This window comes from Artemia sp. Qi Xiang Cuo, unplaced genomic scaffold, assembly GCF_049724085.1.
Source record: "Artemia sp. Qi Xiang Cuo unplaced genomic scaffold, ASM4972408v1 HiC_scaffold_2954, whole genome shotgun sequence".
NCBI classification, from domain to species: Eukaryota; Metazoa; Arthropoda; class Branchiopoda; order Anostraca; family Artemiidae; genus Artemia; species Artemia sp. Qi Xiang Cuo.
This window is the reverse complement of record NW_028300808.1, coordinates 2,587,797-2,606,150: the sequence shown is the minus strand read 5'-3', so window position 1 is coordinate 2,606,150 and position 18,354 is coordinate 2,587,797. Positions and strand designations below refer to the sequence as shown.

Genomic DNA, 18,354 nt, shown 5'->3' with positions numbered 1-18,354 from the left:
TCTCAACCACATCAAATCAATAGCGAGAGGCACACGCCCTTCTGGCCGTGCCAAGTACTTATTATGTACAGCCAGAACTTGTCAGTGTATATATTTTTTTCCTTATTTTTTCAAAAAAAATGAGACAAAATTTTCTCAGGCGCATAGCTTTTGATGAGTAAAACTTAAAATTTGTTTCTAAAAACTATTTCATTTTCTTTCATTAACCAAATTAGCGGTATATAAAGGAAAGCTTATAACGCTGAAATAGTTTATCACGCATTTCTATAAAAAAAAAAACAACATTACCTTGTAACTTCTAACCAAGACGCCTTCTAATGCAATAATTCCAATATTTCTTTTAAACAAAAATTAACTATTTGAAAAACAAAAACTTAACTATTCACTATTTCACAAATCGTTCTCAAACTGCCGTATTTTTTGTACTAAGCCGTCACGGACATCCGGGCTCTTATCAAATTACTCCATCGCCCACTTCCTCCGCTTTGAATTTTAATTAGGGGTTTCCTTGTAACAGGATGTCTTTTTGCGGCAAGAAGGTCTTTTTAATAATCTCCAATTATGTCTTTCACAATGATACGAAGAAAACAATATTTTGGACCAAACTCATGCAATTATTTTCGTTGAAAAAAAGATGCATTCGAGAGCAGAATTTGAGACTGTTTTATTTGAACTGGGTTTTGAAGGTCGAGTCCACCCCCGCGAAAAGTTTTCGATCTTCCTACCTGGGCGGCAACTCTAGATGCCCACGGATCCTCCCCGGGAGGGGTTGGGGGAGGGGGGGGGGCACGAAAAAGGACCAGCCAACTTTTTAATGGACCAAGTTTATTAACTATAAAAAAAAATTACTATTTTACATAAAAAATAAAAAACTTTTTTTTTATACAGATTAAAAATATATCACCACCAGCCACACCATTGAGTGATGAAGTGAAACACTTAGGTGTTTTCGAGAAAGAATTTGAGGCTGTTCTATTTGAACAGTGTTGTGAAGTCCGATACCCCCAACTCGAAAGTGCATCGATACTCCTACCTCGAAGGTAGCACTAGGTTCCCAAGGGTCCTACCCGGGAGGGGTTGGGGGAGGGGGGGGGGCTATAAAAAGGCCCATCCAACATTTAAATTGACAAAGTTTATTAACTATAAAAAAAAATGGTTATTTTACATAAAAAATAAAAAAACTTTTTTTTTCTACAGATTAAAAATATAGCACCACCAGTGACACCAGTGAGTGATGAAGCAAGTGTATTTACAGAACCAATTCTGTCACCACCAGCAGAGTTCAGGGATTTACCTTTACTGGCTCTAGAGAATTTGGAGTGGCATAGAAGGCTATTTAACGATTTTTTTTGGGAAATTGCTAGCCTGGAGGACTTAACAGGCGATATTGACATGCTTGAAGACACAGAGTAGGCAGATAATTTTAGACTCAAACATATAACTGATGTTACTAGTAAATCTGATCCTGGTCCTCATAGTAAAATTCCATCAGAGGACATTGCAGATTGGCTCAGCCAATTGTCCCAAAAAACCATATAGCATGTACTGGGGACCCTCATGCCACATCCCCCCACAGTAATTGAACAGACTGGGGATGGCACTAATAACCATTCCATGTCACCCTTATTAGTCAGTCCACAGCATGGCCTATATAGTAGTAGTAAAACATCAGCAGCTTGTTCCTCTAGGGATTTTTATCACAGCTACTTTACAATTAGTGGATTGAGTCCTGAAAAAACAGGGACGGAATATGAAAATAGTGCAACGTCCCTGGAATTGCCCGATTTTTATGTGTTAAAATCCGCTATAGATAATGTGAAAACATTACGTTTAAATTTTAGCGGTCCAGAGGAAATCGCGGACAGTATACTACCGTACAATTTTAATTTTACAAAGAGTTTTATCCACCGTAGTTAGTCAAGTATCGGTGGTCATACTCGATCATGATGAGGTCGAGAGTGACATAAATCATAATTGAGTCAAAAAGTGACCCGAAGACAGGGATCAGATAAAGACATTTTTTATTTCATATTTCCGTCAGTCCGCCCGAATATCTACACAGTGATAGACGATAGCTTATTAACCATTTCACAATTTGTAAAAACACAATATTACAATTCTGTTAAAATTAGTGAGAGAGGGAGTGGGCCCACCATTTTATACATTGAATGCTTGTATCTTAATCTCAGTTTATTTTAAAAAAACTTTTTTTTAATGGGAGGGAGGGTTAACAAAATAAAATGCCACCAAGATTTGTCAGCTACCAAAGGGGTTCAGGGCTTCAAATTGGACACTGGGCTTCAATGTTTTAAACATACATTTTTAGTGGCAGCCCATAAAACATTAAAAGATGAATCATCAATGAAAAATCTTGACAGACGGGCTCGTAACGGCGGGAAAATTTTTCATAAATTAATTTTCTAGTGTTTGGAGTTAAAGTATTCGGTGTCATATAAATAAGTACGATTTTTTGAGAAATAACTTGAAAATCTTGGGGTGGGGGTAGTTTTTCTCCAGTATGACACTGAATTTTTAGATGGGGGAAAAAAACCGAATAAAAAAGAGGTTTTGTATTCAGTAAAGATACCGATAGTGGAAAATGTTAAAAATTGTGTCTGGGTTATATACGAGACTCGCAAAGATATAAATTCTTATGGTCATTTTTTCCCTGTTACAGCGATAAGTCAACGCCACTGTCAAGCCACGACCCAAGGTGAATACGTTTATGGTACCATATTTCTTTTCCCATTCACATCGGAGCGAACGGTTTCAGATCAAATGGGGTCTTGTAAACTTCACGGAAATCAGAGACTAGAACTGCTGGCAGAAGGCAGAGACATTTAACAGTTTACAATTTTTCAAAATTCTCTTATGCAATCTGATAAAATGTCTTTAGACTGTAAAACAAGACTGGTTGTGGCATCAAACCAATAAAGGCTGAAGCGACTCAAGTAACGCTAGCTTCTCCCATGTTTCACCGAACACGACCATCACAACATTATCAATAAAATAATCTCGTAAGAGTTTTTTTTTTACTACGAACAATGACAGTCGTATGGACAAGCTCTTGGTTTCTTTAATAAAAACGGCAAACAAAGCTATTTCACGATTACGCCATACCAATTATCCAATGATAGTGTCGGATAAAGGGTCTCGGGTGTTGAAAAATGGAGAAATGTGCCGGTTATATATAGGTGCCCTTGCCCCAAAAGGTGCGGCGCATAATCATAACCCCTTTATACACCTTAATTCAACGGGGCAAAGGGACTTTCGTGGGTGGGATCACAATTTATGTAATTTAAAAATTAAACAACAACTTTTTATACCGGTTTTTATACATAACTCTAACTATGATCTAAAGTATGTGCTACCTGCATTGGCACATCTTCAAAGAAATGGAACAGTAGATGATGCATCGGTGATAGACAGCTTTACGTACAAAATCATACCTAAATCAGCGGAAAAGTTACTTGTTTTGGAATTAGTCTGAAAATGTAATGATGTCGACGTTGATTACACGACTAAAATTCGCTTTTGAGAGTTATACGGTTTTGCTACCAACAAACTTAGTGAATAAATTCATGTGCAGAAAAACGATAAAGGATGCACCGATGTCCAACAACTGGCGCGCAACTATCCAAATGGCTTATACGAGTTGTTAACAGTCACGTACATATCTTCTTATATCCTTCAGTTGTCCAAGGCGAGCGGTACTGAGTTAGCTGTTTCTTGTAGTGAATCGTTTTATGACAGTCGACATGACCTGGGGTTCACCCTCACGTCCTATAGATGAGCAAAAAAAGTGTGGGCAGCGGGAGGGTGTAAAAATGGATATGGCTATGGCAAGAAGTCGCTGACGAGTGACATGTTAGACCTCTTTTTTCTGATATGTGGAAATTGGGATAAAATATCTAGATAGTTAACTCGTTGGCCTGTCTATTATTATTCTTTGCCTCATCTAGTGATGGACCTCATCCTGAAAATTAGTGGAGAAAACATTGGGTTAATTTCTGACATTGATCAGCACCTGTTCATCGAGAGGTCAATGAGGGGGGGTTTTGTTTTTCACGGGGACCGTATCTTGGAAACCGATCCAACAGGAGAGAAGACGGGGACAAAATCGAATGCAGTTTTCCTCGATATGAATTCTCTCTACCCCTCAGCCATGTTCCATTATGCACTACCTTGCGGTGACTATAAATGGCTCAATGACCCTCAAGCTCCCCATTTCCCCAACATTAACAGTGTTGAGGAGAATGGGTTAGTAGGATGTTTTTTTTAAATTGACGGAGAGATACCAGTCAAGCTTCAAGATTCAGTAAAGGATTTTGTTTTCCCATGTATCAATTGCACCTTGACTATGTACTCTTTGAGCCACTGCTAGATGCGTTTAGACATGGGGGACGGTGTGCATTGGGTACCTTCAAAACAAAAACTTAGATACGACATACTTCCAAAAAAAAACTTATATTAAAACAAATAAGAGTTAAAATTTCATTTTAAAAATTTTTTATACTTAAAACGGGTTAACAGGGAAAACGATTTAGGAAAAAAAACATGTCTAAAAACGTTTGTTGATTCTTTTGTCGGCAAACGTTCTGCAGCACAGACGAAAGCCGAAAAAGAAATTTATAAACTCATTTTAAATTTGGCTTACGTCAAAATATGGGAGAGTGTTTGTAATAGGATTCTTTGTAACATTTTGACTAATCCAGAACAACGTGCTTAAACTATTATTTATCACAATTACACTTACTTTACAATCATTTGTTAGGAAATATTACTTTGAATAGGAAAAAAAAGGCGTATTGTCTGGAATAAAAATATTTTTGCAGGCAGTGCAGTCTTAGAAATCTAAAAAAAACTCAAGTTGGATTTCTACTATAGTGTTGCTAGGGTACGGTGGCCGGAAAAGAAGCCAGTAGAGGTCTGCTACGGTGACACGGATTCTCTACTGCTCAAAGTAAAAACACCAAATCTAATTGATGATTTGGCGCACGGTGAAATTATCAGTTCATGGATGGACTACACCAATGGGTGTGGTGGTATTTACCCTGAGATATTAAAACGTCGGGTACCCAATCAGATTTTATTTTTAAAATCTTAACCCGTAAGCGACCTGATTTCCCGTGGTATGTTTGTAGGTCCGAAGGTTTACTTTATACAGACACACGACGATGAAATCAAGAAACAATGCACAGTAGGACCCACGCGCTATGTGGACAAGAATATCGACATGAACATTTATAGGAATTGTATTGTTCAAAATGCAAGTCCACGAGCCAAATTGTTGGCAATTCGTTCATTGAACTACAGGAACTATACTGTAAATGTAGAAAAAATAGCCATGAGTACCATTTCCGACAAGGTCTATGTTTGTCAAGATGGTGTGACCACCCTCCCCCTGGGTCACTATTTAACTTCAGACCGGGTCGAATGTATTGCCCACAGGGAAAGTCTCGGTTTAAATAAAGTCCTGTAAATAATTTCCTAAAAACCTTTTGGGGGGGGCCTCGCGGCCTTTGGGGGGGGGGGGGCCTCGTGGCCCGGGGGGGGGCCGGCCGCCGCCAGCGCGGGGGGCGCTCCGTCACCAAAGTTATCTTTTTTTTGGACTTAGAGCAGATTTTTTTTTTCAAGTGCCATCTCTCTAATTTAATGTTTTTTTCTCTATAAATAAAAAAAAAATGTTTTTTTTGTCTGTGTGTGTGTGTAACTATGTAAATGTTGTTGTATTTTTTTTTTATTAAGAATAAATTTAATAAAGTGTATTTTTTTTTCTCTATAAATAAACAAAAAAAAAGTGTTTTTTCTCTGTATCCCCATGTAAATGTTGTATTTCTTATTATTAATAAATTTAAAAAATTTTTTTTTTTTTTCAATTTATTGTTACTTTTTTATGTGCATATAATAAAAGAAAAAATATGATTCTTTATTCGTCTTTGTCTTTGTCTTTGTCTTCTTCTTGAAGAACAGAGTAGTAGTAGTAGGGAAAAATTATTTAGTCATTAGACAATTGGGGTCTACAGTTAGTTGTCCAGGTGAACTGTTGAAAGGAACATGTATCAATTTAAAACACCATTCAGATCGTTTCTGTGTGGGCCCTTAATGTCGTGCAAAACAACACTCTTAACTAAAATAATTAAATATTGTGATAAAATGTTTGCGGAAAAGCTGAAAAAAATCTACTATTGCTATAGTATTTGGCAGGAGTCGTACAATAAAATAAAAGCAATTGCTGCTGCCATGGGATCGATGCAGATACAGTTCATAGAGGGACTTGATATTTTCAACATTATTGAACCAAACTCTTGGCTGATCATTGACGATCTGGCTGAATCTATTAAACAATGGTCCCCGCAAATGCTGCAATTTTTCACTGTTCCCTCTCATCATTAAAAGATTTCTATTACTCTGGTTCTCAACAATATCTTTGATCAGAGCAGATGTATGCAAACACTTGATTTGAACTGTACCTGTTAAATCATCTACAGGGTTGTTCGTGATTCTAGCTTGCTAATAACCCTCAATAAACAAATACATCCAGGTGCCCCAAAATTTCTGCTCTCAGCATACAATCATGCAACAAATAAACCCCACGGCTATATCCTATTGGATATTAATCAAAATACATCCGAGGATATGCTTGTAGTCATAAATATTTTTGACAATGAGATTACAATATATCTTCCAGTGAACACTAAAAATACCTATTATTTGCTATCATGGCATTGAAGAAACTACATCAAAATAGACATTTTTTTTCAGTTTTAAGCGCTTTAAAACCTCTACTTCGAAAAATAATGCTCAAACCTGGTATTGACACTGATTTTATTAATATAATATCTGAACTTTGTTTAAACTTTACCGAGGGTAATGTTCAACTGCCAGAAATATTTAGGCACCAGAAACAGCAACATCGTTCAATTGTACGTACATGTACCTTTAAAAATCAAGGAAAGAATTTTAAAAGGAAACGACTTCTTCAGGAGGGCTGTAGCTTTTTCACACTTTTAATGAAAATAATACCATGATTATTAAAAAGTTATCTCTAGATGGCAAAACCCTATGGATTGACTCCAATAGAACTCGTTCTCTCACCCGTCAAAAACTTAGAGAACAATTTGAATAAATTCCTGAACAGTAAAACTATTGAGGGTGATAAAAAGCTGATTTTACTTCAAGATTCACTTTGTCGAGCAGACTAACATTATCGATCGAAGACCAATGCAGCTGCTGATCCCAAAAAAGAATCATCTCCTCAAGAGTCTGCTGCTGCTGGAAAAAAATAAATTAAGTTTGAATTTGTTACTATTGTTTTTAATATTGTAATACTATTCCCCCTCACATATCGTGAACAAAGTACACGACTCCTAATCTATCTCTTGGAAAGTAATCAAATTCAAGTTGAGAGCAATGGGGAAAGGATTATAATTCAAGGCAAGATATATAATCTACTTGATTTAATGTATGACATTGTTAAAAATCTTAAATGACTATTATCAGTTGACAATAATATACAAAGCTTTCTACAGACCTAACAAGTACAAAGATGTCTATGCTGATATTTGCAAAGTCTAAAAAAAATTAGCCTCCCATGCATAGTCGAAATCAAAATTAATAGATTACTATGAAGAAGAAGAAGATTTTTATAAAGTGGCGTGCACTACTATAACGAAACTGATAGAGAGACAAAAGTAGATGAATATCAAATTAGCGTCCCCACCACCAGCAGCCCGAACAAACAAGGGTCGCTGCCATCACACAACGTGTTTACGTTCAAAATGGCTGAAGTTCTGAAAGGTGTTTATAAAAATATTGGCGAGGCGGGGAGTTTGAGTTCCCTCACCACTCTTCCCAAAGTCATGAGTATTCACACTAAAAGTGTGAAACACTATCAGCAAAATGAGCCAAGTTACACTCTGCATATAAATCAAAGACTTCGTGCCAATCAATATCAAAAAACTAAAGCCTTTTACCTATTGCAAATAATGCAAGCAGATCTCCTGACTATAGATGAGTTTCAAAGACGTCACAATACACCGTACAAGTACATTCTACATGTAATCAATTTTTTTAGTCGCTATGGATATGCAATTCCATTGTTATCAAAGAGAGGTGTTGAAGTTGCTCAGGCCATTTAAAGTATTCTCGAAAAGGATCCATATAAAAAAAATTCAAATGGATCGCGGTAGTGAATTTGTTAATCCTCATGTTGCAAAAATACTAGTCATGTATAATACGCTGCACCCCCGGCGGAATTTTCCTATACAGTCTGCAGGGGCCGGACGATAGATCAATAATATACGAAATTTGATTACAAGATATTGTACATTGAAAATTACATCATATGTGATTAATGGTCTGGAAAACTTCATGTTGATTTTTAATCAACGACATCATCACTCGTAGACAAACTCATAGACACTGGCCGTACATCATACGGAGAAAGATGAAACTGACACCTTTATTAAAAGCTTTTACCCAGAAACACTATCCAAGAAGAAGAAAATAGATTCAAGGTTGGTGATACTGTTCGAATTAATAGAACAACTAATGTTTTTTAAAAGGGGAATTACTTGTGGTCCACTGAACTTTTTAAAGTGTCAAAAATTCTAGACACTAAACCCATGACTTATCGCCTGATTGATACCAAGGATGAAGAGATTCTCGGTGGATTTTATGACTATGAATTGCAAAAAGTTAAATATTCTAGTGAAATATATCAAATTGAAAAGATATTAAAGACACGTACTCGCGGGGGTAAGAAACAGTTACTTGTTCGGTGGCTAGAGATACAACTCTGATTTTGATTCTTGGATCGGTGTTGAAGATATTGACAATGCCCCATGATTTCTATGTAACTTTCATGTCCAACGTTTCCGATCATCTCTACAATGACTTGAATATGACAAGTGATTTTTGGACAAAACTCTCACCCGCCGTCAAATTTGACGGTGAATATGAAGTGGCCCTTGTTGACTGTATCTTCAAAAATACCTATGACATCCTGAGAAATGATCGCGTGTATGATACAAAAGTTATACCCTTTGATAGCATTATGAATGGGTTGGGGTATGCCGACTATGAATCGGTTGAATCACTTAAATCTATTTACGCGCCACCTGACATAGAGTAATTTATTGACGATGCTAATATGAGGGATTTGAGACGCACTAAAATTGGAAAAATCACAGACCTAAGGACAGTTACGGACCGTTTTTATTAGTAGTTGGTCCATGACATTATTAGAATTAGAGGTACTGTTGACCAATACACTATTATTCAAAATTATACTCTGCAGGATGTTCTTGGCTGCCAGAAGAATACTATAAATTTGGCAAATGCTGTCGCTATTTACTGGATAGATAAAGTTCTTTTTGCTCATTATCCACCTGGTTTCGCCTCGGACTCTTGCCTATTTCTCTATGCATCCTTTGTGGAAACGTCGAGAGTTGGTAATTCAATTGTTCCCCTCCTACCTGTTCTCGAGCGAAAAACAACCCATGAAATTGTTCATCACTATAATATACAGCATCGTCAGTATATTCGCGTAAACGAGCCATATTTATAATTCTGCCAGTTAACGATCATAAGTTAATTGGGTGATCCTCTAGCAATAGAAAAAGGCTTAGCAGTGATTACATGTCATTTTCGACCCATTGTCAGTGACGACGGTACACTCGCCTAAAATAAACAATAGAAGAATTCAATTTATCTGTCCCGATATTGACTGTTATCTCGGTGCTTTGAGTCCACGTCAAATAGGCAATGGATTGGACTACTACAAGGGGCGTACTACAATATCTGGCTACGGTCTTGGTAGCTGGTTTGCTAGGCTATTTCGTTCTGCACTACCCCTTGCCAGAAAATATCTTGTACCTGCTGCATCAAATTTTGCTGCTTTCACAATACAGGACTGGGGGTCGGGCAAGAATTTCAAGAAGAGTGATAAGGAAAATATTAGATCTTCAGCAAGAATCGTTGGTTAACAATTAAAATCTCGACAAAATGGGGGGGGTCTGAAAAGGATGCATTCGCGTCATTCACTCATCAGTCTCCAGCCAGGCAGGAATCAAATGACATGAACAAGGGCTTTGAAACATAAAAAAACAAGGGTCAATAAGCAGCAGAAGAAGAAAAAGAAAAGATGGTTAGGTCAAATACGTATTTTTTATCTTAGGACGTAGTATCTCCCCACCAGGAATGATATCAATCAATCACTTATTCATTGAATAACTCCACTGCTCGAAAGGTAGATTTCAGCGTCAATTTTTTCGACTATTCAGAAGTACATCCTCAACAACTACTCGCGTGAAATATACACTTTCTATTTTGGCCAATGGAAGACTAGGTCATTGATTTGCCGTCTACATTCATTGTTCCAAAAGTCGCGGTGAAGAAAAAGACAGTTAATGCAATTCCAAATGCTGGTAATGGTCATACCTATGAAAACTGTATTCTGCACCACCAATTCAAGCACATTAAAGCATTCTCCACAGGGTCATCTTGAAGCACCCTCGCTTTAAGGTCAAACTATGCGAGCTGCATTAAATTTTGGCGGATGTAAAAGTTAGTGATCACATTTAAGGGTTGAGTATCTCTGCTCGATGAATTTTGAATTGGTGTTGGTTCTATTTGTGGGTTGACTCCAGCAGTGCGACAGGAATCTCTTCGATTTGTAAAATTACATATTTAGATATATAATATATCCCAATGGTTACCCCCCAATGTCAAGATCTACATAAAGTTACAGATGGCCCCATCGAATTTCATTTTGAGAAAAACACTTCCTGCAGCACCCGATGCAAATGTTAATATCACATCAGCAATTCTCCACGTCCAAAAACAACAAGTTATGAGCTCTGTTGCATTGGCAGTGGAGAAGGTAAGGGCCAATGGTAGCACCATTAAAGTTCTTGTCCCCCATAAAATCGCAACTCAATATCACCGTGAGAACGGTTCTCTCAGTTTCACTAATTTATCGTGGATCAACGATGAAACCCCATTAAAATTAGCTTTGGCGTGTGTGAAGAGCGTGAACGCCTGTGAATCCTGGACTGAATCCCCCCACGATTATAATTTTTTCGGTTTATCTAGCCTCGTGTGCAAAGTGAATGGTATTCCACTGTACACTCTATCATTTGACAAAAAATCCTATAGAACTCTGTACGAGTTGACCATGCAATCCCTAGATCATGACTCTCAACTATTTGAAAATGGAATAACCGATTCAAATTTATCAAAAAACCATGGGGTTATTGTTTTGGATTTGTCAGGCACACAGGATATGATCATAGTACGAACCGGGAATGTACGTTTAGATTTTAACTGTGCAGCTTCCCTGACTGAGAGTATTTCGCATATACCACGATGCCTATTTGTATCCTCGTGGGAAATCCCGCCAGACTGTTGTGTGCTGATTTATCGTATACAATGAGAACTACTAACAACATAGTTGTCTCTAGCACGGATCAAGACGAACTTCCGAAAAGCTAATAGTGTAGTCCTACGAAATACATTGAAAAAATTTCAAGTTTTAACAACCTCCTGCTCAGGTTTAAACGCAGTACGTTAACTTTGACGAACAGTAAGGGGATCAGTATAGATCCATCACAGAGGTTTCTTACTTTGTTTTATCCTCGTGGTTTATCTTATAAATTATTCGTTAAATACATCAGTAACTTTATTTAAAGCAGTTGGAAAACCATTATTCAAAATCAACAAAGAGTACAAGATTTAGCGACTATGACATTGGGCTTTCAGGCACTGCTCTTTTTCATGTTCAGATGTCGTAGGTATACCTACAAAAAGTTTCTCAACATCTACGTTGACCTACCTCAATTTAATGAATTTCGTTTTTATAATGTAATTTACCGTTTAGTTAACATGTATTTTATGGCAATGATAATTATTTTTTACAAATATGTTATTTTAATCGTTTATTAATAAAAAAAAAAATTATAAAAAATATAGAACGACTGTTCTACTCTTTAGATATAGTAAACTACTAGGTCTTTGTTTACAACAAATAGCGCAGGTAGATTATGTGAATTAACAATGTACTGATCATGATTTAGTGCAATGTCAGGGTCACTTTTTCGACCGCAGTGCATAACGTCTAAATCGTCGTATCATTGTTCGGATTCAAGGATACTAGTCTCGTTCAGTCTATAGATTACAAATGTTTCAATTCGTCTATTTGAAGCGCCTTCATTCAATGCGCCCTCAAGTGGCGACTCACCTTCCGTCACAGCCCAATAAAAATCAATTTACTTATAATCAAAACCTACTTTTCATTACAAGAGATTACGTTTTACAATTTGAATTTTGTTGGGAAAAATTTAGAATCTCTTGACCGGGAAATACTCACAGACAAAAAGACAAAAGCTTCTATAAAACTAACTTATCACTCAACACAGAGAACGGTGATGATAACTTACCATAATAACGGTATATGCTGTCTCAACTAGCTTGAATTTTTAGAAATGGCCCTTTGGTAATAGTCGGACTCTGAGATTAGAGTCACACACCTATTCAAGACAGTAATTAAAAACTTGAAGTTTTAGAGCCTATTATCTATGCAATTTATGTTTGTTGTATAAGATACACTTCTAATTATAATCCTAAACCATTGTGCTATTCTCACAGGATTACCAGCAGCACAGTGAGTATATACATAGAAGACATGTATAGAACATTTTGTCATGTGTTGACGCTCTCACTACCACAATAAAAATGATTTAGCAACAAAAAAAAAATTGTCTGAGAGAGAGAGAGAGGAGTAAATCATCCTTTAGCAACCAATTTATTATGAAAAAAAGTCCTAAATTTCTAGAAACTAATTTTTAATATCATATTAACAATAACGTGTTGTCGTGTCGTGATCAATATATCAAAAAATTGTGTAAATGCAATTGGACCACGATGTAGAAGCTTCATACAATAGCCTAATGATGGAGAATCAGTTTTCATTATATTGACAAGCATTCTTCGAGAAAATATCTTCCTTTGAATAGACAACTCTAGAAAATCATCATCTAGAATTAAACGTTTTTCCATAAGAACTAGATTCCTCATGACTCGCTCTTTCTCGAATCTATCCATTTTTATAGTCCTAACTCTCTCACAATCAACTTCAGACTAATCAGTATTTCTTTTTTCTACTCTAGAAAATATACGCTTGTCTACTATAGAAAGAAAAAAAATACCATTGATTTAGAAACATTTTTATTGATCATAATTACAATAATAATATTCACTGATGCATTTTGTTCTCATCAATATATTTCGATAGGACATCTAATGCTGACCGAAGTTTATTTATATGCAGAATATTTACTTTTCCAGGAAAACACAGCTGCTCCTCCTGCTTAAATTTGCTTAATGATATCACGTATCTAGCATACATAGTGTCCCATTCAAGACATAGTCTACAGCCAGCAGTTATTTCCACAGCTACATTAGGTACTCGTATATCGTTGCTGCTGTCGGTTCCATCATTAATTTCCAATAATGTAAATGCACCACTCATTTTTTTCTCCAGTAATATCCTTGCAAATAAAAACTATTCTGTTTGAATTCAATTCTCTTACTAATATGAATTGTAACGAAAACTATTCCCTTTATTCAAATCCTAATCACCAATCAAGTTATACTCGCTCCTGTTTGAAAGAGTGTAATGACCTTTAGAAATGTTTACCTATAGGGCCGGTAGCATACTATACCTATCAGAAAAACCTGTTTGGTACGGGGGCGCCCCAGAAATATAATGTTTATTACTACTTTTTCACAAGAAAATAGCTTGTCTTTATCAAACATAGCCAGATAGATATGACACTCATAAAGAATACATTAATTTTTATCCTACTCCTGTATTTTGTGAATATAAATTGACATAATTTTTTGAGTTTGTGTGTTTTCACAAGAAAAAGGATTGAATCTATAAATATACGCCATAGTTATTTGAAAATGTGCATAAATATCTTAACTTATAGTCTAATTGCGTAGGTACTAGAGGACCATTGAACATTTTTTTTTCTGATTTTGTGTGTTTTTGCAAGAAAAAAGCTTGTCTTGATCAAACATAGCCATTGCTATTCGAAACTCTGCAAAAATAGGGGAATTCTTTAACCACTATGGGTTAACGTGCCTTTTTATGGATGAGAATGTGGGATTCTTCTGCATTCTGAACCAGAAAGTGTGTTCCTTGACATACTGGATCTGAAAGTGTAATTTAAGAAAAATTCTTTAACCTTTTAGAGTCAACTTACCTTTTTATGGATGACTATTTAGGTTTCTCCAACTTGTTGAACTTGAATGTGTGTTCCCTGGCATTTTTAATTTTAAAGTCTAATTTTCGGGGCTAAGTAATATTATAAATAATAAAAACGTCTCAGGCTTAAGATAATTTCAGAAAAATTCTTTAACCTTTTAGAGTTAACTTACCTTTTTAGGGGTAACTATTTAGGGATTCTCCAAAATGCTGAACTTGAATGTGTGTTCCCTGGCATGTTGAATCTGAAAGTCTAATTTTCTTGGCGATGGACTATTCTAAAGAATAAAAACGTCTCAGGCTTAAGATAATTTCAGAAAAATTCTTTAACCTTTTAGGGTTAACTTACCTTTTTAGGGGTGACTATTTAGGGTTCTCCAACATGCTGAACTTGAAAGTGTGTTCCCTGACATGTTGAATCCGAAAGTATAATTTTCATGGTGATGGACTATTCTAAAGAATAAAAACGGTTGAGGCTTAAGATATTTATTGCTTAAACATATTTAAAAACATTTGAAAAAAATAATAATGACATATTTAAAAAAAAAAAGAAGCTTAATCCATTTGATATGAGGAGGATCAAGTTTAGGACTTTGGATATCTGATGCATTTTTCCATGTCAGGTATCTTTTCCGGTATCCATTGAGCGAAATATCTAACTTCATCTTCTGGGTCATGGACTGAATGCAGGTATTTCTCACATTTGAAGTCTTCTAAATTGAATAATGCTATGTTCTTATCACATTTTTCTAGTAAGAATTTATCAGTTGGCCTGTTTCCCTTAACATAAAGAGCTTGCACACCGAAAAAACAGAATATTTCCTGAATTTTCTCTTTTACATGTTTTATTTCATAGCCATTTTCATTATGTGGTTGCATGGTTTTAGCGTAAAAGCAATTTCGATTTATAAAATTTAGTGTTTGACTCCATCTGTTTTTCTCGTACTCATACATATTGTATCTGATGTTCCATTTAGAGCAATGAATTTCACGTCGTTGATTGTCTATGAGTAAGAAAGCTGCTTCGAAAATAATGCCAGTTGAGGAATATTTCAGACCAATATATTCTGTGTCAATCACACCAAACATTATTATATCTGAAAAAAAAAGTGCTTAAATTAAATTTCATTTCTATTTTGTCACTTTTAAAAGTGCTAACCCCCTCCCCAACAAAAATCATGGGTTCACGCCCCCTCCCCTAAATTTAGGAAAAGTGTTAAAGCTAAAATCGCTAAATTTCGAAGAGAAATGGTTAGACACTGAAGTAAGAAACAATTATCTTTTCATATCTATTTTGTCACTATTAAAAGTGCTAACCCTCTCCCCAACAAAAATCACGGATTCACGCCCCCTCCCCTAAATTTATGAAACTTGTTATAGCTAAAATCTCTTAATTTCGAATAGACATGGTTAGACAATTACGTAAGAAACACTTATCTTTTCATTTCTATTTTGTCACTATTAAAAGTGCTAACCCCCTCCACAACAAAAATCACGGATTCACTCCCCCTCCCCTAAATTTATTAAAATTTTTATATCTAAAATCGCTAAATTTATAATAGAAATTTTTAGACACTGAATTAATAAACAATTATCTTTTCATTTCTATTTTGTCACTATTGAAAGTGCTAACCCCCTCCCCAACAAAAATGACGTATTCACGCCCCCTCCCCTAAATTTAGGAAAATTGTAATAGCTAAAATCGCTAAATTTCGAAGAGAAATTGTTAGACGCTGAAGTAAGAAACAATTGTCTTTTCATTTCTATTTTGTCACTATTAAAAGTGCTAACCCACTCACCAAAAAAATTAAATGTTTAACGCCCACACCCCTAAATTTAGGAAAATTGTTATAGCTAAAATCGTTAAATTTCGAAGAGATATTGTTAGACACTGAAGTAAGAAACACTTATCTTTTCATTTCTATTTTGTCACTATTAAAAGTGCTAACCCCCTCCTCAACAAAAATCACGGATTCACGCCCCCTCTCCAAAATTTATGAATAGTGTTATAGCTAAAATCGCTAAATTTCGAAGAGAAATGGTTAGACACTGAAGTAAGAAACAATTATCTTTTCATTTATATTTTGTCACTATTAAAAGTGCTAACCCCCTCCTCACAAAAAATCCCGGATTCACGCCCCCGCCCCTAAATGTAGGAAAATTAACCCACCCGAGGTCTATCGCTAATTTGCAGACAAAATTAGATGACCGCTATTTTCAGACAAACACTGAATTACGTAAAAGCACTGAAAACCTCGATTGCCTATCTTTCTAGCCTTGCACAGTTTGTTTTAATTTTACACTGATGGCGGTAGAATTGATGGCATTGCCCCCTCCGTTTTACATAATTTACTTACAACGAAGCTGTTAGAAGTGAGGCGTTGCCCCCTCTTCTCCCTTTTACATAATTTACTTACAACGAAGCTGTTAGAAGTGAGGCGTTGCCCCCTCTCCCCCCTTTTACATAATGTCCTTAATATATTGTTAGACCTTTATTTGAAAATAATCCATTTCACTCCCCCAAAATAGAGCATCTCGTCTGTGCTTAATTATTGCATCATTGTGTTATAATTTTGACGGAAGAATAGTTCCTTTTGACTTTGACCGCCTCTTTCGTAAACACAAATGAAAAGGGGTGACTGCTAATTTTAACCACGCACTGGAGTCTTGTGTCAAAACAGAACGGCATTTTCATTAAAAATTGAGAGAAGTCAGTGGTCGCTTTAGCTGGAAATATAGAAGGAAGGAATGTAGCGAAATGAGAATTATTTCTTTTTGCGAGAATTTGGTTGTAAAACAATGGGGGGGGGTAGGTTTTGAGGGTAAAAGAATATATTTTACGTTTTCCATCGAGTATAAAGATTGCAAGGTGGTTAGGTTTGAGGGGGGGGGGGATTTACCTGAATAGACTGGGGGGTGACCGCGGAAAATAATTTTATTTTGAAAATAAAAACGGAGCTTACATGGTAAATTGAAGTTGACATGGCCTCTAATTCATCAAATTTATCCATTGTTGTTTCAATACTTTCTGATAATTGAATCACATTGCATGCCCGTTATACACGAAATCTCAAGGTCGAATTGTTATGTAAGCAAGCCCTCTGATTGGCTGAGAAGGAAACACGTGATCTAACGGTTTCCTGGAAACTCATAACATTTGGCTCGAGCAACAACATGAAGGAAGTGTCATTGACCTGCTCCCATTAGACTCAATAATCCATTAAAGTGAGAAAGTTCATGTTTTTTCATTCTCACTGACAAAAACCATAAACTGCTGTTGACATCCATGAAAAACATCAAATAAATCGACCAACACACATAACCATCCAAGAAAACAGACATAAATGTGACAAAATTCCTGTTTTTTCATTCTCACTGACAACAGACATAAATTATGTAAAAAAAAGTTGTAGGTGGCAGCAGGGGTGCGTGACACGATCAATAGGGGCATCTCTACTATTATTTATTTTCCAAATCACCGTTACTCTTCTTCGCTACATTTCCCCCCCACTAATCCCGTTATAAGGCTTAGTTTAACCTCCACTGGAAAATGATCTGACCCTATGATACATAGAACCTCAACGCACATTGTGTATTTCACAAGCTCGAGACCAACCAATATATAATCAATTATGCTTGGATTTTTTCCTGATAGACAGGTAAACTCACCCCCCTCTGCATCCTTACCAAATCGTCCGTTTCCAACCACAAGTGCACTATCAGAGCATAGCTCCAGAAGCCTCTTACCCCAACAATTAACCTTTCTTTTAAAGCTCTTGCTACTTCTAGGTGTCTTATAAATAACAGGTATCAAATATGCCGTTCCTACAAACAAGCTTCCTTCATTTCATTACACAACCCAATATAAGTGTTAAAATCCTTCACAACTAACAAGTAACCATTTTCATATCGACAAAGTAAATGTCTTATCTCTTCCTCAAGCAGATCCTATGTTGATTCATTACTATGTTAGCTATTCTGAGGAACTATATATACTACTCCAATCATCAATCTTTTGCCCTTTGTAAGAGGAATTCGAACCCATACAATGTTTTCTGAATGACTAGGAATACATAAATAAT

General features: G+C 36.0%; 1 protein-coding gene across 1 annotated transcript in view; it reads left to right on the top strand.

The window, feature by feature from the left end:
• Positions 1-18,354, top strand: part of LOC148938375 (uncharacterized) — a 155,818-nt gene that overhangs the window by 124,676 nt on the left and 12,788 nt on the right. Inside the window, exon 4 of the mRNA XM_089107839.1 lies at positions 1,842-1,958. Within this exon, the coding sequence (XP_088963965.1) occupies positions 1,842-1,958 (117 nt within the window). The remainder of the gene's footprint in view (positions 1-1,841; positions 1,959-18,354) is intronic.